Raw genomic sequence first — 25987 nt, forward strand, 5'->3', positions numbered from 1 at the left:
CCTGTTTAAAATGTCTAAAAACCTGAAAAGCCTTGAAGAACTGCCAGTGCAGAAGTGACTCAGGCCACAACTGAAGGAATAACAAGCATCCAGTTAGATAATTATTATTGTTCTGTGCACATTTTCTGAACCCACAAAATTTGAACTTCTGTTTTTGTTTTTATAACTTCTGTATTAATGAGTATATAATGTGAGGGGTGTAGACATTAAAGACCAAGACCCTCACAAGCAGGTCTAATCAGGCCCCCCACCATGATAAGCTGGGAATTAAAAGTCTACATACTCAAAGTAACAAAAAAGAGTTAATGGGCTATTCCTTGCATGTAATAGCATGAAAGATGGTATTATCTAGATTTTCACAGCCTCTCATACTTTGAACTTCCTTCTATTAATGTGGTTACAGACTGTTTCTCAAAGTATCTGGCAAAATCAGATACAAATGTAGAGGAAATTCACTTAAATTCAGCGTTTGAATTATACCTAAATATTGTTTTTCAAATGTAGTATGTATATAGTTAAATATAAAAAGATGAACAAGCAAACAAATACAGGATACCATGACTAAGAAACAGTAGATAATAAGAATAGAGAAAAAAACTTTAATTATTGGGATATAATGTCATTAGTAAAATAAAATACCGATTACAAAACAATTGGCTGAAATAAAAGCTAACTTTAAACACACTCCAGGGAACATTAACCTTACAAAATGACACAACATCTGAAAAAGAGATAAATACAACTTCTAAAAGCAAAAAATATGAAAAAAACAAAACCAAAGTCACAGTGAATAAAGTTAATAACAGATTAGACAAAGATGGGAAGAGAATGACTAACCTGAAAGAGCTTAGAAAGAATTGTCCAGAATGGAGCACAGACAGGCATAAAGACAAAAATATAGAAAATAGTAGAATTAGAAGGTTGAACATATGTTGGATTAGAAGAAAATTAGGAAAGAAAAAGGAAAATAGTAATTTATAATGACATACTAGCTGAGATTATTTATTAAGCTGATGACAAAAATGCAGTTAGAGGTTAGAAAAAGATAAATAAATCTCAACCAGAATACAAAAAATGAAATTGACACTTAGAAATCAATATTATAAAGAAATGGCAGAAAATTTAACGGCAAGTAGATTAAGATAAACAGATTAAATACTTTCAAATGAGGGGGGGTCAACGGCTGAATTTTCAACAGCAGCAGGGAGTGGATGCTCCCCAGGAGGAAATATCTTCATGTCATTTGGGAAGATTTTAAAACTTATCTTATAAATTAATTAGTAATGATATAGATTAGTAATGGGTTTCCCTCGTGGTTCAGCTGGAAAAGATCTGCCTGCAATGGGGGGAGAGCTGAGTTGGATCTCTGGGTTGGGATCCCCTTGAGAAGGGAAAGGCTATCCACTTCAGTATTCTGGCCTGGAGAATTCCATGGACTGTATAGTCCACGGGGTCACAAAGAGTCTGACACGACTGAGCGACTTTCACTTTCATTTCACTTCAATGATATAGAAGTTTGAATAGCTAGTGAAAAAATGAATACATAATGAACATCTTACCCAACAAAAGCAGATTACACACTTGACAAGCACATACAGATGTTGACCATAGATTAAGCCATAGATTAGGTCTCAAAAGTGTTTAAAGGATTTAAATGATACATCATATTTAATATGCCACAATGAGTTTAAACTGAATTTTATAACAAGAATATGAGCAGGAAATCCTTATATCTTAAAAACTAAGGTAATAGACTGCTAAATACAGTGGTTCCTTGAACAACAGTGGTTTGAACTGAACAGGTCTACTTATACTCTGTTTTTTTTTTGATAGTAAATACTAGACTACTGAGCTCTCCATGGTTGGTTGCAAAACCACAGAACATGAGGGCCAACTATAGGTTAGTTATACCTGGATTTTCCACCAGAAGAGTCGGTGCCCCTTATCTCCTATGCTGTTCAAGGGTCAACTGGAAATCATGAGTAAAATCATAATGAAAACAAAAAATATCAAAATGATTAATGATCAGATTAGCAATAATGATCAGATTAATTTATAGTAAAATTTGTTGGGTATATCAGAATAAAGATGAAACTTGACCATTTAACACTATGCCTCAAATTAATTAATTGAAAGGTAAAAAATTAAACCTTTGAATATAGGAGAATTTCTTTATACGCTCATCATTGTAAAAACAGATTATATTGTATATTATACAGATATTATATCAGTATTGTATATTATACAGATATAAGAAGCATTAACCACCAATAATAATGGATGAGTTCATCTACACTAAAAATGTGTTGGGTGTATATGAACAAAGATAAAATTCTGATTACCAAAGACACTGTTGAGATAGAGAAAAGTCAACCTTATGGTGGGAGAACTAAGAAAGAGTTTTTATCTGGGAGATATATAATATATAAATCATATCTATATTAACTTCTAGGTCATTGGGAAGCCAGTAATTTTGAAAATTAGCAGTAAAGAATCTGCCTTCTAATGCAGGAGACACAAGAGACATAGGTTCAAAAAAATAAAGAGAGCGAGACATGGGTTCAAAACCCTGGGTAGAGAAGACTCCCTGGAGAAGGAAATGGCAAACCACTCCAGTATTCTTGTATGGAAAATTCCATAGACAGAGGGGCCTGGCTGGTGGCAGTCCACAGGACTATGAGTCAGACCCAGCTGAGCGACTGAACAGCAACACATGAAACTGACAAATCCTTACAAAATGTAACTTAATGAAACATACTCAAGAAGTTTGAATTTTCCTATGAACATTAAATAATTTGATTCAGTTTTCAAAAATAGTCCATCAAGGACAACCCCAGGCTCACAGGGATTCACTGGAAATCTGTGAAAAAAAGTTCCAAGAATGATATACAATTTCTGCTGGCAAGGAGATGCTAAACATCTCCTTTGTGAGACTAGCAAAACCTAGATGCCAAACCCAGTGATGACAATATAGGAGAGGAACATTATGGGCTAATGTTATTCCAGTATTGATGTAAGTCAAATTGGTCAATAAGCAAAAATATTAGATCATTTCTAATTTGGGGTTTTTCTGAGGATGAGTTGATTTTCATTCAACACACAATTATTGTATATTTGTTTCTTCCCTTCCCACACCTGTTGCTGTTTCCTGATTATCATTTTGGTGTGCATCTGATTAATAAAGTTGTAGCTGAAGTCTTTAAAAACACATACACACAATTGCTATAACAACATGTTGATTGATGAAAGAAGAAAGAGTTTCTTTCTTCCATATGATATTTCTACTGAGGGGGGAAAAGGCATGTACTAAAATTCACCATTAGTTATTTTAAAAAATTCTTAGTAAAATAGGAACAATAAAGAGGCTCTTTATTCTGATAAAAGATCTCTGCAAAAATCCCATACCAAGCATTATATTTAATGATGAAGTATTGAATGTTTTTCCATTCGAGAGCAAAACAATACAAGGTCACACAGAGAGCCATAATCATCATTTCTCTTCAACATTATATGAGAGATTTTAGCCAGTACAGTTAAGCAGGAAATAGAAGGAAAGCTTCTATTTATAGACATAAGGACAGGAAAAGAGGAAAGAAAACTGAGTATATGAGATACACTATACATCAAGAAAGCCCAAGAATTTCCAGATCCATTATTATGATTACTAAGAGAGTTTGACAAATTTTCTAGGAACAGAATCATTTAAATATTAGTTATATTCTATATACATGGTAATACTGCCAGAAAATGAAATTTGAAAAAAATTTTAAAGCATGAAAATTGTCAGATAAGTAAATATAAACCTAAAGAAAAGATATGGTGAAAATTATAAAACTTTATTAAGAGACACTTAGAAGATTTAAGCAGAAATATATTCCATGTTCATGTTTGGAAGAGAAAATATTTTTAAAATGGCATTTCTCCAAAAAGTGATCTATAGATTCACTGCACCCAAGAGGTATTTCATAGAACTTACTTGGTTCTAAATAGACATGGAAAATAGATGTGGAAAAACCCATGACCAAAAGTAGCCAAGTAGTCTTAAGGAATGAGAACAAGATGGTAGGTCTTGCTTTAGCAAATGAAGTCATAGTAATGAAGATGGTGTGGCATTGATGGAGCATAGAGATATAGACTAATGGACAAGAAAAAGAGACTCTACACATATTGGGACAATGATACACACATATCAAGAGCTACCAGGTGGCTCAACAGTAAAGAATCCATCAAATACTGCAGAAGACCCAAGTTCAATCCCTGGGTCAGGAAGATCCCATGGAGAAGGAAATGGCAACCCATTCCAATATTTTTGCCTGGGAAATCCCATGAAGAGAGGAGCCTGGTGGGCTACAGCCCATGAGGTCACAAAAATCAGATAAGGTTTAGTGATGGTTTATGATGGAGGTTTTATGGCAGAGAATGAGGAAAAGACTATCTTTTCCCCTCCTCAATAAGTGGTGCTAGGACAATAAATGGCACTATGGTGTCTGTAAGGACACGTCTTTCTCCACGGAAAAAATCACTTGGCCCTGCTCTGCCCTCTCCTGCTCCTTGACGCTGTGGCCCCAGGGTGACGCTGACTGAGCTGCAGAGAGCAGAGCAGGGGTGTGAGGAGTGTGGAGTCACAGGAGATGCGGCCCAGGAGCCGAGACGGGCAGCGACATCAGGGCAGGGCTGTAGCTGAGGGGACACTGGGGTGACAGACAGCCCTGGGGGCATGACACTGTGTCTTGTGCTTTTCAATGACATGAGTGCAGGGCTTCTGCAGGCTTTCTCAGGATTATTATGAAATTAATGTGAGCTTGCACTAGGAGCTTATAGAGGTGGATTTTGTAAAATCCTCATGTCCTCGAAACTAATGCATCCCAGCATCGCAGTAAATGCTTTTTTTGGCTGCACGAGTGAATGGCTTCCTATTAGATTTTGGCTGAGATTGGTAGGGACAGTACTGGTGGGATTCAAGACCACAGGGATGGGGGAGGGCACTGCTAAAGACAGTGGGGCAGCTGAGGGCCTGAGAGGCAAGGGGAGCTGGGGCAGAAAATGGACATCTGGGGGCCTGGAGAAGAGTCAAGGCACCTAGAGAGCTCTGGGTGATGTCACCTAGCCACTTCTGATCAATCACCCTGGACTTCTCTCCTAGCAGGAGTGAAGGGTGAGGAGCACTGAGAAGTCTTCTCTGGTTCTTAAGCTGGGTCCACCAAACACTCCCAAACTGTGGATGGTTTGTCTGAGTTGTCCTTTCCTGGCTGGACTGAGGGATTTTACTTAATCGTGTTTTGCAGCTTCACATCCTCCACCAAATGCACAACCCACTTTCCTGGTGGTGAGAAAGAGTCTGAGACCCATGAAAGCTCTTAGTGAAAATCTTTCTTCCAGCCTGCCATCCCTCCTTGCTAAGTGTCTATGTGGCATCAAACTTGTAGTCTTGGGATGGGAGCTGGTTCAGAAATTGGAGCTGAGCAGAGGGTCAGGACTGCAGGAGGTTCAGTGAGATGGGTTCTGCCCTCAGGAATGGGGACAGTCACTCACCTGTCCCAGCTCAGGAGGCAGAAGAAAGGCCATCAGGAGCAGGAGTGGCTGCATCTTCCAGAAGGTCTCCCCAGGTCACAGCTGCTGGGGTTTCTTCCTTCCATACACAAAGCATAGAGGAAGGAAGGAGGGGAGGCTCAGTGACCCCCAGACCTCCCAGAGCTGTGCACCCCCAGCCAGGTGTGAGCACGCCACGTGTGTCCATGTTCTCTGCTGTGGGATAGGTGAGAACGACGGTCACCACACTTTCACTCCCACTGCAGAGTCACAGAGCAAGAGGAAGAACACGAAAGCGGAGGCCGGGGTGCAGTCAGCGTTACCAAGTCCAGGCTCCCTGCTGTACAGAAGGTCAGTAAACAGAGAGATGAGTTGTTTGGGCGAGGAATAGTGACTCTACTTGGAAAGCCAGCAGACCAAGAAGATGGTGGACTTGTGTCCCAAGGAACCGTCTTGCCTGAGTTAGAATTCAGGCTTCTTTTACACTGTGATAAGAGGAGGGAGTAGCACCAAACACTTCTTGGTTCCCGTCAGCCTCCAGAGAGGATGTGTCGGCTTCTTCTGTCCTGCAGTCTTTCCTTGGGGGGCCTGACCAGGATGTGCCCTGTGTTGTAAACAAAGGCATTTTAGCTCAATGCTCATTATTTGGGAGGCAGGATTCCAGAGATGGGCCACCATGTATAACTAAAACTTGTTTCCAACACCCTATTAGTGACTAATCTAGTAGACTGCAAGGATTCTTCCATAATGGAGCAGTAGAGGGGCTGGACTCCAGGAGCACCTCAGTGACTGAAGCAAGGATGTCTCCATTTCCCCACTGTTGGTTCTTTTATGATTCTGATGAGGTCATGAGTAATTACTCAATAGCAAGGCCCAGGGATCTGAGAGACACAGTTCCTGCCCTTGAGAAGCTGACAGTAGGCAGAGGTAGACTTAGCATCTGTGGGTAGAGCGAAAGATGGTGAGGACCAAGACAAGCGGGTCTGCTTGGCGCCACGTGAGAAGGCAGAGACTGGACTTGCCTTATGAGCAGGTACCCTGGGCACACCCAAGTGCTCCAAACAGCAATCCCATTTCCTATCCTGTTACCATTTTGGCCTCACATTTTTGGAGTGTTTAGAATCACCTGTTTAAATATTTCACAACATAGGGAGCTTTTCTTACCCACAGTTCTGAACAAAAGTCCTGGACTTGATACTCACTGGACCAAAACAAACCATCCCTGGGACCTTTGGCACTGAGCATCCCTCAAGCTGAAATGGGGGCTCTTCCACCCAAATCAGAGTGCTCGTGAGTGGGAAGGGGCTTCCTCTCCAAACATGCTGGTGACTGGTGAGTGATGAAAGAGATACAGATGCTGCTCATCCTAGTAATTACTCCCCACAAAGTATTCTGTCCAGTGTCCAGAGCCCCATGCTTCAGATAACCCTGGGCCAGGCCATCCTAAACATGTGCAGATGACCCCACACTCTAACTATATGAGGACAGAAGAAAGAGGAATGGAAAGGACAGCATGAGGAGTTCTATACAACCCAATTCCAAGTGAATTGAAGGAACAACATCTTATGAACAAATAGAAAAAGAGCAAAAGGAAACATGTTTAAGCATTAAGGATGATCTGAGGATGATGGAATTCTGCACTTCTTTTAACTTTCTTATTTATATGTTCCGTATTTAACTATGATGTCTGTTGCTCTTCCATCCAAAACACATTTTGCCACAGTCAAAACTCACTCACCATGCAAGTGTTCAGCAAACCACTCCCCTTCAGCCTAGTCTTCCCTGAGCTGCATGTTTTAAAAATTAGTAACTTTACCAAATACATTCATAGATAAAAAATTTAGAGATTATTGATAAATAGAAGGAAAAATTGAGTCAATATCCTATAGGTTATAAGAAACCTTTCAAACATTAGGATACCCCTGAATCCAAAACATTTTATTACAAATAGTTTCCTTTAGAGATAAATACATTTATATACACACCCACATGGGAATAATGGAGGTGGGGAGAGGCTGGCTCAGCCCAAGATGGAAGAGCTCCCTCAAGGTCACTTGGGGCTGAAGGAAGATGTGCTGTCAAGACACCAGAGGCTGTATAGAGCCCTGGACCCAGGATCCCAAGACAGGGCTGTGACAGGCACTTGAACTGGGTCTGGGAATACTGAAACCCTCCTGAAACGTTCTCAGACTTCTCACCTCTGTCTCTTCTGATGCGGGGAGGGACTGCATTCGGTCAGCTTCACCTTTGTAAACCTCCCCCACTTCTGTTAGTATGGACAAGTGCCCCCCTCAACCCCAGAGCCTCAGGTGGCCCTCCTTCCTATTCTGGACTCTCTTCTGTGCCCCCTAGGCACTGGGATGGGGTATAGGAGAGTAAGTGTGGATGAGGAGGAGGGCATATGGATGAGACATGAGGATCATTAACAAGAGGGTCATGTGTTCCTGAGGAGGGGTCTCCTTTCTCCGATGGAGCAGCCTGCAGGGGGACTAGCTCTGGGGACATGTGACTGGAGGGAGCTGGCTGTCGGTACAGCAGGAGTTTTTATTTCAGAGTTGGAAGGTGGGGGTGGGGTGCGGTGTATGTGCTGGAGGGGGAAGATCAGATGTGACTAGATGGTTGCCTGACAGAATACATACCTAACAAATGTGTTTAGGTAAATAAAAGAGGAATCCGTGATTTCTGCTCAAGAGATGAAAGTTTATTAAATTCCAGGCAGCCCTCCTTCACCCACTTTCCCCAGTGTACCCATTCCAGGGAAGATGGAGGGTCCATCCCAGGGGCACCTCAGGCTGATCCCTGCCATTTGTACTGTCTCACTGTTGTTTGGATCCAGGACAGAAAGCAGGAGATTCTGGTGTAGACATTTGGAGTCCTCCAATACCCTTCTCCACAGGACACAATGCCCTGGGCCACACCATTACACACGAGCGGGCCCCCAGACTCACCCTGTGGGCAGAGAGAGCAAGGGCTGAGCCCACCTTCTTCAGTTATTCTCCCCACTAATGCCCAGGCTGGTCTCTGTTAGGGGCCTGGGCTGACATCAGGGCCTTGTTGGTCCTGAGGTTTCATCAAGGCATTGACAATCTTGCTGCTCCTCACACAAGAAACCCCTGCCCATATATGACTTTGGAGCATTGTTCACCCCCCAGGGACACAGGACAGAGACCAGATAGGACAGTTTGGGGACACAGGGATGGGGTTCATTCCCACTGCCCCTCATCCTCCAGCTCAGCTTACCCAAGGTTTTGCATGGAAAACACTGGGGATCTCACCAAGAAAGAATTCTTCCTCTTGTTTGGATCTGCAGCATAGCAAGTGATACATTTCTCCTCCCTTTGAACTTTAAGATCTACCTCCTGTTGTTTGTCTGCACAGGGAATATCTACCCCAGGTTGCCCCCAGCTGGTCACACTGCACATTATACCTGGCTTCACCTTCACCAGCTTCTGGGCAGATTGATGGGGCTCATTGCATCTGTCAAGTTAGCCGTCATTAGCTGAAGAAGAGGAAAGGCATTCTCACCTACTGATGGCCACAGAGACTGCAGGACAGTTGTGGGGTTGCCTTCTTCTCAGTGCTCGCACCGTGGAAGGGGTCGCACAGGAGGAAGGGCAGGAATGAGGTCAGGGGGATGCAGAGCCCTGGGAGGAAAGTGTCCCAGAGCCAGTGCAGCCGTACGTCCCACCGGAAGTAACATATCATTGGGCCAAGTCTTACCATTACAGTCTGGGTGGCGGATGGCTCCTGTCACAGGGATGACCTGCTGGATCCTCTCTGTTCCATGCTGTTGTGGGCCCCCAGGTGACATTGATTGAGCTGCACAGAGAGCAGAGGGAGCAGGTGTCACAGGAGATACAGGCCAGAGGCTGGGAGGAAAGATCACTGCTTGGGACAGGGTGGGACTGGATGGGAGAGAATTCTAGGCGATGGGCCTGGTGCTGAGCATCTCTGAGCAGTCTGTCTCTGGCAGCCCAGGCAGGGAGGACCTCCTGGAGTCCATGAGTGTGTTCAGTCATGCAGAAGCTTGACAGTCACAGAGGGAAATGTGAATTTCTCACACGTGTACTCTAGGGTCCAGGGCACAACCTTGGCTTCCTTCCATTCCAGGTCTGATCAGTTGCTTCTCCTCATGTGCCACTGGCATGCACTTGGCCCTCTCTCCCCAACGCTCACCTGGACTTTGAAGAGCTTCCTACGTCTCCTAAGGGGTCAACAGAAGGTGGGGCCCAGGCACTGCTCCTCATCTTCCCAAGCAGTGAGCTGTTGTCAGCACAAAGTCCTTATGCACGAGGAAACCCACACAGCTGAAAATGTCTTCTGAATCCTGGTATTCAACAAATGCCATGTAGGGATGGGAGTGTGGCTTGGCCTCATGCCCCCCGATGATTTTCCCTGAAAGAAAGATAACAGACTGCCTGCTGTGCTCATGGAGGCAAAAGCTGAAGAGGGGAGATGGGACCAATGTTGCTGGTCTTTGAGAAAATTCAACCTGAGTTCAGAAATTTCCTTAGATGGGCCAGGGCCAGAGTGTGCATGAGTGTAGCATCTAAGCAGGTCTGTCCATGTAGGGTGGGTCTGGGCCTCTGAAGGTGGGACCATCACTCACCTGCCTCCCCAGTGGGGAACAGAAGGACCGCCAGGAGTAAGAACAGGACCATCTCTCCAGGAAGGCCGATCAGATCTGAACAGCTGCTGCTTCCTTCTGGTCTTTTAACCCTGAGTGTCTCCTCTGCTGTGGTGGCCGTTATCACAGGAAGCTTCTCAGAAAGTGTCCCTCCACTGTTTGATCAGGTCTTGGGGTCTCGGTGGAGTAAGAAGTTAACGAAAGCCTCTGATAAGTTCTTATCTGTGGGGTGGTGGGGATACTGCATCAGCAGATCTCCGGTCCCTGAGTCCCAGAAACCTGGGCCTCATGATGACAGATCAAAGAATGTCTTCATTTCTGTGGCTCTCTTTAGATCATCACAGTGATTGTGTCTTGGGCCTCTTTGTGTGAGAAACTGTGGGAAACACTGAAGATAAGCTCTATTGCTTCTGGTGGAGGAGAGCTTACCATCATAATCAGACAAGAACAGTGAGATTAAGGGTGTGGGATGGCCAGAATGGTGTGAAAGTGATGCTGAAGAGGGCTTATTCCAGTTACTAAATGACTAGTGGTTTAAAGTAACACCACCATTGCTTGACCCATGAATCTGCAATTTGCTCATGGCACAATGTGGACAGCACCCCTCTGCTCCCATTGGTGTCAGGGAAGCTTGAAGCCCAGAAGCTAAATCACTTGAAGGCTCCCTCACACTTGCCCAGTGGTTGCTGCTGGCTGTCCTTTGGGCACATTGGTTTCTTACCACAAGGAACCCTTCAGGTCATCTCACTTCATGAGATTCTTTGGCTCCATCCAAACACAGTGCCTGGCTCCCCCAGAGTGAGCATCTTCTAAAAAAGTGAACCATCTAGAGGCTGTGTTCTTTTCATTACCTAGACTTTGATGTCATACAACATCCATTCTACCATGTCTACTGCTTGGGGCAATCAAGAGCAAGAGCTTTCACCAGATTAAAAAGGAAGGGCCCTAGACCCCACCTCCCAGCAGGAGGTGAGATATTGCAGTCATGGAAGAAGCGCCTGTAGGATGGAGACGCACAATGGTGGTCATATCTCTACCATGCAAATGTGGAAAGGCATGGAATTGAAAAAATTGTTTTTAAACATCTTGATCCCAAGCCTCTTGAAAAGTAACAACATCTGAGTACAACAAACAAAGCCCATGGTCAATAGTGATTCAGGCTGGAGAGTCACAGTGAGCCAAGGGGTCTCCTCACACCACATGTGCTCGAAACCATGCACTACGTGGCCTGAATATCAGATTACATGTGACGTGAGGCATGTTCAAGGATCCATTGTAAATCATAAGCAAAATCATAATGGAAATCAAAAGAAAAGAAATTCAAAATGGTAAGTAATGATGAAAATATAGTAAAATCTGTTGGCTATGTGTGAATAAACATAAACTTGACCACTTAACACTGTTTCTCTAACTCATTGAAAGGTAAAACATGAAAACTTTGAATATAGGAGAATTTCCTTATACATTTAACATTGTAAAAGCAAATTAATACAAGATGTAAAAAGGACTATTGAAATGATGAATAAGTTGATCTATATTAAAAATTTGTTGGGAATGTAAGAATCAAGATAATTCTGATTACTATATCACTCACCTTGAGACAGATATCCTGGAATGTGAAGTCAAGTGGGCCTTAGAAAGCATCACTACGAACCAAGGTAGTGGAGTTGATGGAATTCCAGTTAAGCTATTTCAAATCCTGGAAGATGATGCTGTGAAAGTGCTGCAGTCAATATGCCAGCAAATTTGGAAAACTCAGCAGTGGCCACAGGACTGGAAAAGGTCAGTTTTCATTCCAGTTCCTAAGAAAGGCAATACCAAAGAATGCTCAAACTACCGCACAATGGACTCATCTCACACGCTAGTAAAGTAATGCTCAAAATTCTCCAAGCCAGGCTTCAGCAATATGTGAAGCGTGAACTTCCAGATGTTCAGGCTGGCTTTAGGAAAGACAGAGGAACCAGAGATCAAATTGCCAACATCCACTGGATTATCAAAAAAGCAAGAGAGTTCCAGAAAAACATCTATTTCTGCTTTATTGACTATGCCAAAGCCTTTGCCTGTGTGGATCACAATAAACTGTGGAAAATTCTGAAAGAGATGGGAATACCAGACCACCTTACCTGCCTCTTGAGAAACCTGTATGCAGGTCAGGAAGCAACAGTTAGAACTGGACATGGAACAACAGACTGGTTCCAAATAGGAAAAGGAGTACGTCAAGGCTGTATATTGTCACCCTGCTTATTTAACTTCTATGCAGGGTACATCATGAGAAACACTGGACTGGAAGAAGCACAAGCTGGAATCAAGATTGCTGGGAGAAATATCAATAACCTCAGATATGCAGATGACACCACCCTGAGGGCAGAAAGTGAAGATGAACTAAAAAGCTTCTTGATGAAAGTGAAAGAGAAGAGTGAAAATGTTGGCTTAAAGCTCAACATTCAGAAAACTAAGACCATGGCCTCTGGTCCCATCACTTCATGGCAAATAGATGGGAACAGTGGACACAGTGTCAGACTTTATTTTTCTGGGCTCCAAAATCACTACAGATGGTGATGGCAGCCATGAAATGAAAAGATGCTTACTCCTTGGAAGGAAAGTTGTGACCAACCTAGACAGTATATTAAAAAGCAGAGACATTACTTTGCCAACAAAGGTCCGTCTAGTCAAGGCTATGGTTTTTCCAGTGGTCAAGTATGGATGTGAGAGTTGGACTGTGAAGAAAGCTGAGTGCTGAAAAATTGATGCTTTTGAACTGTGGTGCTGGAGAAGACTCTTGAGAGTCCCTTGGACTGCAAGGAGATCCAACCAGTCCATCCTAAAGGATATCAGTCCTGGGTATTCATTGGAAGAACTGATGCTTAGGCTGAAACTCCAATACTTTGGCCACCTCATATGAAGAGTTGACTCATTGGAAAAGACTCTAATGCTGGTAGGGATTGGGGGCTGGAGGAGAAGGGGAGGACAGAGGATGAGATGGCTGAATGGCATCACCAACTTAATGCACATGAGTTTGGGTGAACTCCAGGAGTTGGTGATGGACAGGGAGGCCTGGCGTGCTGTGATTCATGGGGTCACAGAGTCCGACACGACTGAGCGAATGAACTGAACTGGACTGAGCTGAAAGACACTATTGAGATAGTGAAAATTATAGCCACAAGGTGGGTGAACTAAGAAAGAGTTTTAACTGGGAGATATGTGTATGTATATTTACATACACAAATCTTATCTATGCTAACTTCTAGGTTACAGGGAAGTGAACAATTTTGAAAATCTACATGGAATTACAAATCCCTAGAAAATATAACTTAAAGAAACATACTCAGGAAGTTTGAATTTTCCTAAAAACATTACATGAATTGATTCCGTTTTCAAAAATTGTCCATCAAGGACAGCTGCAAGCTCACAATAATTCCCTGGAAATCTTTGAAAACAACTTAAAGAATGATATACAATTTCTGTTGGCAAGTAGATGCTACCCATTTCCCTTATGAGACTAGCAAAACCTACATGACAAGCCCAGTGATGACAATATGGGAGGAAAACTTTATGGGTTAATATTCTGGTATTGACGTAATCCAAGCAGTCCATAAGCCAAAGTATTAGATGATTTCTAATTTGGGTTTTCCTGAGGATGAGTGGCTTTCATTCAAAACACAATTGCTATAACACAACACATTGACTGGTGAAAGAAGAAACACCATATGATAATTCAACTGAAGGGGGAAAATGCATCTACTAAAACTCACTATCCTTCATTTAAAAAATTTCTTTACAAAAGAGGAACAGAAATGAGGGTTTTATTTATTTTTTTGCAAAGGAGAGAAGAAATGTTTATTATTTCACTTTAATATTGTATATGGCATCCTGGCCACATAGTAAAGCAAAAAATTAAAGTAACAAGTTGAACATTGAAAAATGGACAGGGGAAGGCAGAAAGTTGGGACTTGGACCCAAAGATTTCAAAGCAAGCCACACAACACAGTTTAGAAATTTCTATTTGCACAACACAAGGTGGAACCTGAAGCTAAGCCTAGAAAAAAAATCAGTGAATTATTAAAGAAACTGACAAACTACAAAGATGGTTCCTATCTTGCTAGACTGTAAGTATCTTACTTGGCTATTAATTTGAAACAATAAAATGACCACGTCCCAGGTAATTTGCATTTTAACATGTAAATAATTTACATTTTAAATATTGATTTCTCTATAAAAGGGGTCCCGGAACCCCAGTCCTGGTTGGTGGCTTGTTAGGTACCGGACTGCAAAGTGGAGAGATGGGTGATGGAAATCAAATTATCCGCCCCTCCTCCCCCAAACATGTCTTCCATGAAAGCAGTCCCTGGTGCCAAAATGGTTGGGGACCACTGCTCTAGAACTTGTTTTAGCATTTGAAGTAGAAATAACATCCAAAAAATGTCTTAGTAAACAATAAACTGAGCTTAACTATTTTATCTGTAATCAATTAAGCTTACTACACCTTTCCAAGCATTAAAATGTACAATTTAAAGAGCAAATAAACTTGGGAGCTGACTGGGAGGTTCTATCCGGGAAGCACAGCTACTCCCAGGCCCTATACTGAAGACCCGTCCTCCTCCACCAGGGATGGCGGTCGGGTTTCCCTCAGGGCACAGCTTTGGGAGAAATACTCATGGGAGCAATGAAGGAGAAAGGAGACACCCGCCTAGCTAGCCAGGTCCGTCGCACCAACCCTGGCGATCAAAGGGGCGACAGGTATTACAACCAGATCGCCCTCACATCCTGAGAAGGTTTTTATTTGGGGGGGTGGGGGGCCCAGGGAGGGAGCAGCACAGGCAAATGACCTGAGTTCAAACCACAAAGCCCTGTCACTTACATTGTATCTCACCCGTTCAAGACACCACTTGCAGCAAGTGCTGCAAACACAAGACAGTTCACAGGAACAATGTTATCACCCCTTAATAATGACATCATTTGATAAATTACAATTTAAAAGATCCTTATAAAAAGAAGTCCACCTAATCACAGGTACTGTAGAATCCCAGGCTCTTCCATACATTACTGGAAAAAACAAATGCAAATAAACAAAGGCCAAAAACCTTCAGGTAACATGGCAACCCACACCCTTCTCTGGTCAGACTCCACCGGCCACCTCAGTACTGCGGGAATGTTCCATCGAATTTGGCAGCCCAGGCCATGAGCCCCCCCACAACGTCCTTGACTGTTAAAGAGTCTAAGTCTGTCCAGGACTGCAAGACCTTCACGGCTTTCTGGGAGTCGTTGCCCAGTTTGCAAATCACATAAATGGGGACAGACGCCCTTTCCTGTGCGCCCTGCTTCCCTTCCCGGATGGCTTCTCCCAAGACTTTCAGGCTCTCCGCATCCCGCCGTTCCAAACGTTTTCAAAGGGATGTGCAGGGCGTGAGGCAGACGACAGATGTCCACCTCCACTTGAGGCCTGACGTCCAGCAACAGGTGGGGTGCCCCAGAATCCGGAAGTCGCTTATAGTCCATGACGGAAATTCGCTCCTCCGGGCTCAGCAACCGGAGGGAGCGGCCCTTTTCCGTGGCCCAGGAGCCGCAGAAGCTTTCCTAGTCCTGCAGGTCTGCCACGGTGGGCTGCTCCCCGCAGGCGGCAGTCGGGCCTGAGCCTCCGCAGCCGGATACAGCGGAAATCGCCTCGGAGAGCGTCAAAGAGCAACAGGCGGCCGTTGTAAGAGGGGCCCAGGCCCGCAGCGGTCTTCAGCACTTCAGCGCCTGCAGGCAGCCCAGGACCCCGGTCACTGCGCCGAGCACCCGGCCATCCGCGCAGTTGGTCACCGTCTCCGCCGGGGGTGGCCGGGGGAGGCCGGGGGAACACGCAGCGATAGCAAGGTCCCCCGCCGTAGTGGTAGACCCTGAGCTGGCCCTCGAAGCGCAGCGCGCTGGTGGACACGAGGGGCCGCCTGGCGAGCACACAGGCGTCGCTCACCAGGTAGCGGGTGGGCGCGTTGTCGCAGCAGTCGGCCACCGCATCCTAACGGCGGACGAGGTCCAGCGCCGTGGCCGGCGTCAGCGCCTGGGCGTAGGGCACGCACTCCACCGCCAAATTGAGGCGGCACAGGGCGGCGGCCGCCGAAAAGACCTTGGCCTGGCCGGCCAGGGCCTCCCCGTGCAGCAGCTGGCGGGGCAGGTTGCTCGCTTCGATCACATCTTATCCCACGAGGCCCAGGCGGCCGACGCCGGCCGCGGCCAGGTATTGCGCCAGCAGGCAGCCGAGCCCGACGCAGCACATGATGAGCATGGCCGCGGCAGCCAGGCGCAGCTGCCTCTGCATGCCGAGCTCTGGCAGCATGAGCTGCCGGCTGTAGCGCTGGATCTCCTCTCCGGACAGGGCGGCCCTGGGAGGCAGGGGCGACACTGGAACCGAGCGCGCTGACTCCTGCCCCGCGAAAGGGCTGCCGCCAGCCTCTGCTTCAGGGAACTCAGCTCCTCCTCACCTTGCGCGACTTCGGCCTGCAGGGCCAGCACCTCCTCCCCGGCAGCCAAGCCGGGCCTCTTTCCCGAAATGAGGGTTTTAATGATAATGATAACTGATCCCTGCAAAAATCCCACACCAATCAATATAATTAATGATGAAATTGTCAATGTTTTTTATTCGAGAGCCAAACAATACTAGGTCACACAGATAGCCATAATCATCATTTCTCTTCAATAATATACTCGAGATTTTAGCCGCTACAGTTAAGCAGGCATTAGAAGTAAAAGGTATAAGACAGGGAAGGAGGAAATAAAACTGAATATTCAAGACCTAATATACAACAAGAATAGCCAGGAACCTGCAGGTCAATTATTACAATTAGTAATTGTCAAATTTTCTGGGCACAAAATCAACTCAAACATTAATCATATCTCTCTGTATATGATAATAGTTATGTCACGCGAGTGTATGCTCCTCGGTTCTTTGTCTCGTCACAACAAAAATTTGGAGTGACGGACATTAAAGCCCCCTGGCGGGTCACAGCTCTCGGAGGACAGACCGTGTTATAGCTCTCAGGTCTCAAACAGACCGTGTTATAGTTCTTAAATAAATCAGTGTTACAGCTCAGTGTTACAGCTCTATTTATTTAGATAATAGCAGGAAAATCCATCTTTGAGGCGTGAGGGCACGTTGATCCAAAGACACAAGATGCGAAGAGAAGATTGCCCCATCGTGCGGGGAAGAGGGAGGGAGCAAAAAAAAAAAGGGGAGAAGAGGGCTTTGGCTCCTCTTTTTATATGTTTCTCTGTCCCTGGGCCTGTCTTATGTAAATTGGGCTTAGGCAGGAGCTTTGTTTATCTTACCTGAGGTTCTCACTCCACCTTGGACCTTTCTTTGTTCTATTCTTTGTTCTATTTTTGCGGGCTTTCCCTTCCAGGTCTTTTAGCCACGGCCATTTTGGACTCTCTTTCCCTATTCTAACTACCTAACAGTTAGAAAATGAAATTTGAATAAAACATTAAAATCATGGAAATGGTGAAATAACTAAGTATGAATCGTGAAGATATTGCACATTCATGTTTGGAAGAGACAATATTTTTAAGGTATTCATTCCCCAAAAGTGATCTACAGATTCATTGTACTCAGGAAGTATTTCACAGAACTTTATTGGTTCTAAATAGACGTGGGAAACCAGTAGCCAGCATTGGAGAAGACAGGCTGAAAGGATGAGAATAAGATGGGAGCTCTTGCTTTAGCAAATGAAGTCATAGTAATGAAGATAGTGTGGTACTGATGGCGCCATAAAACAGCGATCACAAGATAGAGACCCCGCACACATTGTGTGACATTCTACACAATGACAATGTGAGACATTCTACACAAATATAGAAACTTGGTTTATGTTGGTTTTATGGCAGAGTGGTGAGAGACTCTTTTTTTCCTCCTAAATAAGTGGTGCTTAGGAAAACAAATGTCTCTATGGTGTCTGTAAGGACACATCTTTCTCCATGGAAAAAAATCACTTGGCCCTGCGGCACCCTCTCCTGCTCCTTGACGCTGTGGCCCCAGGGTGCCGCTGACTGAGCTGCAGAGAGCAGAGCAGGGGTGTGAGGAGCGTGGAGTCACAGGAGATGCGGCCCAGGAGACGGGACGGGCGGTGATATCAGGGCAGGGCTGCAGCTGAGGGGACACTGGGGTGACAGACAGCCCTGGGGGAGTGACACTGTGTCTTGTGCTTTTCAATGACATGAGTGCAGGGCTTCTGGGAGCTTTCTCAGGAATATTGTGAAATTAACGTGCGTTTGCACGAGGAACTTATAGAGGTGAGTTTTCTAAAATCCTCATGTCCTAGGGTATAACGAATCCCAGGATCTCAGAAAGTGTTCTTTGACCGCACAAGTGGCCTCCCGTTAGCTTTTGGCTGAGGTTGTTGGGGATAGTACTGTTGGGATTTCAGGTCACGGGGAGGGTGGAGAAAGTGGTGTAGCTAAGGGCCTGAGAGGTGGGGGAGGTGGGGCAGAAAGTGAGCTGCTCGGGGCCTGGGAAAGAGCCAAGACACCTGGAGAGCTCTGGGTGCTGTCATCTAGCACCTTCAATCAATCGCACACATGCCTCCTATTCCTGGACAGGAGTGAGGGGTGGAAGGCACTGGTGCATAAGCTGGGTCCACTGACAACTCCCGTACTGTGGTTGGTTTGTCTGAGTTGTCTCTTCCTGGCTGGTGTGAGGGATTTTACTTACGTGTGTTTTGTAGCTTCACATCCTCTACCAAATGCACAACCCATTCTTCTGGTGGTGAGGGAGAGGCTGAGACCCATGAAAGATCTTAGTGATAGTCTTCCTGCTTGCCTGCCACCTGTCCTTGCTGAGTGTCTATGTGGCATCAAACTTGTGTTCTTCGTTGGAATGGGACCTGGTTCAGAAATTAGAGCTGCACAGAGGGGTCAGGACTCGGGATGTTTAGTGAGATGGGCTACACCCTCAGGAATGGGCATTCACTCACTGGTCCCTGCCCAGGAGGCAGAAAAACAGCCATCAGGAACAGGAGTAGCTGCATCTTTCCAAAGGTTTGTCCAGGTCACAGCTGCTGGGGTGTCTTCCTTCTAGACAAAAGCACAGGGGAAGGAAGCAGGGGAGGCTCAGTGCCTCCACAGACCTTGAGAGCTGTGCTTCCCCCTAGCCAGGTGTCAGCATGCCACAGATGACCACCTTCTCTGCCCTGGATTAGGAGAGAATGACACCATCACCCCACTCGCACACAAAGACTGAACAGAAGGAATAAGAAAGTGACGCCTGTGGTGCATCCAATGTTACCTAGTGCAAGCTTGTACTAGTTCCTAAGCAACAGGCCGATAAATCATGAGATGAGTTGCTGAAACAAGTAATAGCAACTTTATTCAGAAAGCTAGCAGACCAAGAAGATGGTGGACTCATGTTTCAAAGAAACACATAGCCTGAGTTAGAATTCAGGCTACTTTTATACTAAAAGGGACCCGAGTAAAGTCAAACATTTCCTGGTTCCCGTCAGCCTCAGGACGGTTGTGTTAATTTCTTCTGTCCTGCAGTCTTTCATCAGTGGGCTTGTTTCCTGTGAGCTAAACAAAGGTATTTTAGCTTAACGTTCATTACCTGGGAGCCAGCGTTCCCAGAGATGTGCCATCAGGTATAATCAATGTTGTAGGGAATATACCATTAGTGACTAATGAAGCAAAGTTCTTCCCTATCACACCAAGAGGAGCTGGATCCCCAGGAGCCCCTCAATAACTGAATCTCCATTTCTCCACTCTTGGTACTTTTATGATTCTGATAATATCATGAATAATTACTAATAGGGGAGGTTCAGGGATTTGGGAGATTCAGCTGCTGCCCCTGTGAAGCTGACAGGAGGCAGAGGAGGGCCTAGACTAGGTGGCCAGAGGACAAGTGGTGAGGACCACGATGAGGGTCTGCTTGTTGCCAAGGGTGAGGAGGTGGCTGAGCTTGGTTTGGGAGCAGACAGACCTGGGCTCACCAAGGGAACCAAACAGAGACCCCATTTCCTATCTTGCCAGGGTTCCAGCCTCACATTTTTGTGGTGTTTACAATCAGCTCTTCAAATGTAAATGTTCTGTGACAGAAATTTTTTTATTCCACTATGCTGAACAAAAGTCTTGGACTTGATACTCATTGGACAAAAACCACCATCACCGGGTCCTTCAGCATTTGGTGACCTGACTGGCTTGGCTTGTGCTGAGGTATCCAGCATCCCTTGAGCTGAGTTGGGTGCTCTCCCTCCAAATCAGGGTTCCTGTGAGGGGGAGGAGGGCCTCTCTGTCCAGAAATGCTGGTTACTGGTGTGCGGTGATGAGATAAGTGATGGTGATCACCCTAATAATTATTCTCCGCTAATTTTCTCAGTCCAGAGACGAGTGAACCACGTCTCTGGTGTCTCTGGGCTTTGCCATGCTGAACATGTGCAGATGATTCCAGCACTGTCACCAGTATGAGACAGAAGAAAGAGGAATGGAAAGGATGGAATGAGGAGTTCTAAACAAGCCAAGTCCCAGTGAGTTGTGGCAAGAGCATCTTATGAATAAACAGACCAGAAGGAAACATGCTTAACCATTGATGATGATGATCTGAGGGTGGTGAAATTGTAGGCCATTTTAAATTTCTTACTTACATGTCCTGTATTTAGCTATCTTTCCCCTTGTAGCTCAGTTGGTAAAGAATCTGCCTGCAGTGCAGGAGACCCGGGTTCGATCCCTGGGTTGGGAAGATACCCTGGAGAAGGAAATGGCAACCCATTCTAGTATCCTTGCCTAGAAAATCTCATGGACAGAAGAGCCTGGTGGGCTGCAGTCCATGGGGTCACAAAGAGTCGGGCATGACTGAGCAAACTAACACTTACTTACTATATGATTATATGTGTTGCTTTTACACGCAAAATACACTTTGCCATGGTCGAAGTTCACTCACCATGCAAACGTCCAGCAAATCACTTCACTTTAGCCCAGCCTTCTCTAAGCTGCATGTTTTTAAAATGAGATTACTTTCTTGAATAGATTTTTACATGAAAATTGAAAGATTATTGAAAAATAGAAGAGAAAAAATTATTCAATAAGCTATTGGGTATGGGGCACCTTTGAAATTTTAGGATACCTTGAATCTAAAAAATTTTGTTACTATGACTTTCCTTTATAAAAACATGCATACAGGTGGGAATGATGGAAATGGGAGAGGCTGGCTCAGCCCATGGTGGAAGAGCTCCCTCAAAGTCATTTGGGGCTGAAGGAGGATGTGCCCTCAGGACACCAGAGGCTGCACAGAGCTCTGGGTCCAGGATTCCAAGACAGCGCTGTGACAGGCACTGAAGCAGGCCCTCGGCATCCTGAAGCCCTCCTGAAACTTTCTCAGGCTTCTGATCTCTGTCTCCTTTGATGCGGGGAGGGAACACTCATGGGGTGAGCCACACCTTTGTAAACCTCCCCCACTTCTGTTAGGGTGGACAAGTGCCCCCCTCAACCCCAGAGCTTCTCAGGTGGTCCCCTTTCCAAATCTGGATTCTCTTCTGTTGCCCCCTGGGCACTGGGATGTGGGGGAGGCGAGTCAGTGTGGACGAGGAGGAGGGCGTACAGATGAGACACGAGGGTCAGAATCAAGAGGGACCTATACTCGTGAGAGGGGTCTCCCTTCTCTGCTGGAGCTCACGGGCAGCCTGGAGGGGAGCTGGCCCTGGGGACACATGACTGAGGGAGCTGTCTGTCAGTACAGCAGGTGTTTTTATTCCAGAGATGGAAGGTGGGGCTGGGAGGCGCGGTGTATGGGCTGGGGTGGGGGGCAGCTGGTGACAGATCAGAAATGGGAAGAGATGGTTCCCTGACATAGTAGGTACCTAATGAATATGTGAATAAAGGAGGAATCAGTGATTTCTGTTCAAGAGATGAAAGTTTATTAAGTTCCATACAGCCTTCCTCCACACACTTTGACCAACGCCTCCATTCCCAGAGAAGATGGACGGGTCCATCCCGGGGGCACCTCAGGCTGATCCCTGCTGTTTGTACTGTCTCATTGTTTTTTGGATCCAGGTCAGAAAGCTGGAGATTCTGGTGTAGACATTTGGAGGCGTACCATACACTTCTCCATAGGACACAATGCCCTGGGCCACACCGTCACACACGAGCGGGCCCCCGGAGTCACCCTGCGGGCAGAGAGAGCAAGGGCTGAGCCCTGCTTCTTCAGGCCTAGTCTCCCTCCCACCCTGGGGCGGGTGGTCTTTGTTAGGGGTCCTGGCTGACATCAGGGTCCTGTTGGTCCCGAGGTTTCATCCTAGCGTTGACAATCCTGCTGCTCCACCTGCAGGAAGCCCCTGCCCATTTGTGACTGTGAAGCAGTGCTCACCCCCCAGGGACACAGGACTGAGACCAGATAGGAGGACAGGCTGCGGACACAGGGACGGGGTTCATTCCCACAGCCCCCCGTCCTCACAGCTCAGCTGGGCCCAGGGTTTTACGGGATAACACTGGGGATCTCACCGAGTAAGAACTCTTCCTCTTGTTTGGATCTCCAGCACACATCTGCGTGATGGGGATGTAGTATCTGAAGCGAGCGATACATTTCTCCTCACTTTGGACTTCAAGGTCTACCTCCTGTAGTTTGTCTGCAGAGGGCATATCTACCTCCAGTTGCCCCCAGCCGGCCACACTGCACATCATCCCTGGATTCACCTTCTGCCAGCACCTGGGCAGACTGATGGGGCTCACTGCATCTGTCATGTCAGCCTTCCAAGCCAGCTGAAGGTAGAGGACAAGCATTCTCACCTACTGATGGCCCACAGAGACTGCAGAATAGTCATGGGGTTGCCTCCTCATAGCCCTGGGACCACAGAAGGGGTCATACAGGAGGAGGGTCAGCAATGAGGTCATGGGGGATGCAGGGCCCTGGATGGAAGGGTCCCGGAGTCAGTGCAGCCACGGGTCCCACCTGCAGTAACATGATGTCGTTGACCCCAGTCATACTATTATAGTGTGGGTGCGGGAAGGCTCTCCTCACGGGGATGACCTGCTGGGTCCGCTCTCGTTCCATGATGTTGTGGGCCCCCAGGGTGACATCAATTGAGCTGCACAGAGAGCAGAGAGAGGGCGGGTGTCACAGGAGAAACGACCCAGGAGCCAGGTGGAAAGAGCTCAGCTGGAGACAGGGCAAAACTTGGGGCGGGGCAGGGGGAGGGTGTGGCGAAATTCTAGGTGATGGGCCCTGGGGCTGAGTGTCTCTAAACAGTCTGCTCCCTGGCAGCCTGGGCAGGGTGGCAGTTCCTGGAGTCCACGGAGGGTGTTAAGTCCCGCACAAGCTTGACTGTCTCGAAGGAAAACAGGAATTTCTCACATTTGCACTGTGGGCTCCAGGCCACAACCTTGGTTTCCTTATGTTCCAGGTTTGATCAGTCCCTTCCCTCCATGCGCGACTGGCATTGACCTGTCCCTCTCTCCCCAGTGCTCACCTGTCCTCTGAATAGCTTCCTCTGTTACCTGGGTGCACAGGTCTACAGCTCTAAGAGGGTTCCCTGGGAGGCTCAACAGAGGCATGGAGGCCCAGGCCCTGCTCCTCACCTTCCTAGGCAGTGAGCTGCTGTCAGCACGAAGTCCTCACGCACAAGGAAACCCCCACATATGTGAGGTTCCCCTGAAATCTTGAACCGAAGAAATGCCATGTAGGGACGGGAGTGTGGCTTGGCCTCATGGCCCCCGATGATCTTCCCTGAAAGAAAGATTCCAGCCTGCCCGCTGTGCCCATGGAGCCAAAGTTTGAAGAGGGGAGATGGGATCACGGTTTCCCTGAGTTGAGAAATTTTCTCAGATGGACCAGACCCAGGCTGTGCATGAGTTTATTGTCTGAGCAGGTCCATCCATGTGGGGTGGGACTGGGCCTCTGAGGGTGGGACCATCACTCACCTGCCTCCCCAGTAGGGGACAGAAGAAGGGCCACCAGGAGCAAGAACAGGACCATCTCTCCAGGAAGACTGCCCAGCTGTGAGCAGCTGCTGCTTCCTTCTGGTCTTTTAACCCTGAGTTGTCCCCTCCCATACTCTGGCCTTTATCATGTGAGCCTTCTCTGAAAGCCTCAAACCACTTTTTTGGAGTCAGAGTGGACTGTGAATTTGAATTTAATTAAAGCGTCTGCTGAGTTTTCATCCATTGGGTGGGGCAGGGGTCGGGGTGGGGGGAGGGTGGTTCCATCAGCCAATCCTTAAGCCCTCAGGTGCCTGAGCCCCAGAAACCTGGGCCTCATGATGAGAGATCAAAGAAAGTCTTTGCATGGTTCATTTGAGATCACCAAGGTGATTGTGCATTGAGACCCCTTCTTCAGCAAGAATGTGAGAAATATTGGAAATGAGATTCCTTGCTTCATGCAGAGGAGATAAACCATCATGATCAGACTATAAAGGCAAGATCCATGGTGTGGAATAGACATAATGGTGTGAAAGTGATGGTGAAGAGGGCTTATTCCACTTACTAGGACTCAGTGGTTTAAAATAACAGCAACATTGCTTTACCCATCTGTATTTTCATCCAGGTATAGTGTGGATGGCATTCCTCTACTCATCTTGGCATCAGGATTGCTTGAAGCCTGGAGGCTGAATCACTTGCAGGATTGCTCACACATGCCCAGTGGTTCGTGCTGGTTATCCACTCGGCACGCTGGTTTTTCTCCACAAGAGCCCCTCAAGCAGTCTCACCTCATGGGATTCTATGGCTCCCTCATAACACAGCAGTTGGTTTCCCCAGGGTGAGCGTCTCCTAAAAACTGAGCCATCTAGAAGCTGTGCTTTTTCATTACCTAGATTTTGATGTCATATAACACCTATTCCACCATATCCCACTGCTTAAAGCAATCAAGAGCTCCCCTCACCCAGGTTAGAGAAGGAGGCCCTAGACCTCCTTTGTTGCAGTCGCGTAAGAAGAGCCTGTGGGATGGAGACAGGCAAAGGCAGTCGTGTCCCCATCATGAAAATGGGGGAAGTCATGGAATCAAAAAAACTGTTGTTTCTAAACATCTTGATCCCAAGCCTCTTAAAAAACAACAACACCTTAGTTAAAGAAACAAAGCCCATGGTCAATAGTGATTCTGGCAAGAGAGTCACAGTGAACCAAGGGGTGTCCTCATTCCACATGGGCTTGGACACCCCGCACTGGACAACCTGGATGAGATATCAGAATACAAGTGAGGTGAGGCATGTTGCCTTCCATAGGGAATGCAGAAGGGCATGGCAGCCCACTCCAGTATTCCTGCCTGGAGAATCCCATGGACAGGGGAGCCTGGCGGGCTACAGTGCATGGGGTCACAGAGACTCAGACACAACTGAGCGACTGTTAGTACTACTACTACGTAGGGAGTGAACATCCAAGGGCTGTGAGGAGGGTGTTTACACAAGGGTTGACCAGTAGGCGGTAAAGGAGCCCAAGGAGGATTCAGGGACTCCAACAGAAAAGGGCATCTGGTGGGATGTGTCAGAGCAGGACAAATAGGGCGAGGTGGGCTTCGCTTTGAAGTGGCTGCCTGACATGGATCACCAGGGCCTGGGTGGGGAGAGCAGGGGATGCACTTGGAGAAGATGAGTAAGAGAAGTGTTTTATAAATCTCTGTGGGGACTAATCAAATAATTAAACATATTAAGGCAAGGGACCCAGATTCTTACTGTCTGAAGATTAAATGGTATTGGTGGCATCAATGTTAATTTCCTGGCTTTGATGGTTGAATTGTGGTCACATAAGCAGTCCCTTGTTTGTAGAAATTGCACTCTAAAGTTTTTGAGAACTGATGGAACACCATGTCAGTAACTTTACTCTCAAATGGTTCAGGAAAATAAAAGCTTTTGTATCATAATTGCTACTTTTCTGTAAGCCTGAGAT

At 46.3% G+C, this 25987-nt stretch overlaps 1 protein-coding gene, 1 long non-coding RNA gene and 1 pseudogene across 2 annotated transcripts; all 3 read right to left on the reverse strand.

The window, feature by feature from the left end:
• Positions 1 to 8008: 8008 nt before the first annotated feature.
• On the reverse strand, positions 8009 to 10325 carry LOC133068416 (uncharacterized). Its single transcript, XR_009695509.1, has 3 exons — positions 10139 to 10325; positions 9250 to 9924; positions 8009 to 9028 (listed from the first exon to the last, which is right to left on the reverse strand). It is a non-coding gene; the product is annotated as an uncharacterized LOC133068416 (long non-coding RNA).
• A 4966-nt stretch (positions 10326 to 15291) lies between these two features.
• LOC133068024 (adenylyltransferase and sulfurtransferase MOCS3-like) lies at positions 15292 to 19758 on the reverse strand (annotated as a pseudogene).
• A 2248-nt stretch (positions 19759 to 22006) lies between these two features.
• Positions 22007 to 24131, reverse strand: LOC133067949 (mast cell protease 3-like). The gene is made up of 5 exons (XM_061159033.1): positions 24029 to 24131; positions 23687 to 23834; positions 23061 to 23196; positions 22613 to 22870; positions 22007 to 22278 (listed from the first exon to the last, which is right to left on the reverse strand). Exons 1-5 carry the CDS (start codon positions 24081 to 24083, stop codon positions 22117 to 22119), a joined length of 759 nt encoding a protein of 252 aa, XP_061015016.1. The 5' UTR covers positions 24084 to 24131; the 3' UTR covers positions 22007 to 22116.
• Between the last annotated feature and the right edge of the window lie 1856 nt (positions 24132 to 25987).

The sequence above is a fragment of the Dama dama genome, chromosome 13 (genome assembly GCF_033118175.1).
Source record: "Dama dama isolate Ldn47 chromosome 13, ASM3311817v1, whole genome shotgun sequence".
In the NCBI taxonomy this organism is placed as follows: Eukaryota; Metazoa; Chordata; class Mammalia; order Artiodactyla; family Cervidae; genus Dama; species Dama dama.

What these genes read in the sequence shown, in the direction of transcription:
- LOC133067949 (XM_061159033.1), bottom strand. Translation starts at nt 24,083, where the DNA reads ATGGTCCTGTTCTTGCTCCTGGTGGCCCTTCTTCTGTCCCCTACTGGG. An exon ending in ACGACATCATGTTACTGCAG is followed by an intron (nt 22,871 to 23,060) that starts GTGGGACCCGTG and finishes CTCTACCTTCAG; the next exon opens with CTGGCTTGGAAGGCTGACAT. An exon ending in AGAGGAAGAGTTCTTACTCG is followed by an intron (nt 22,279 to 22,612) that starts GTGAGATCCCCA and finishes CTCTGCCCGCAG; the next exon opens with GGTGACTCCGGGGGCCCGCT.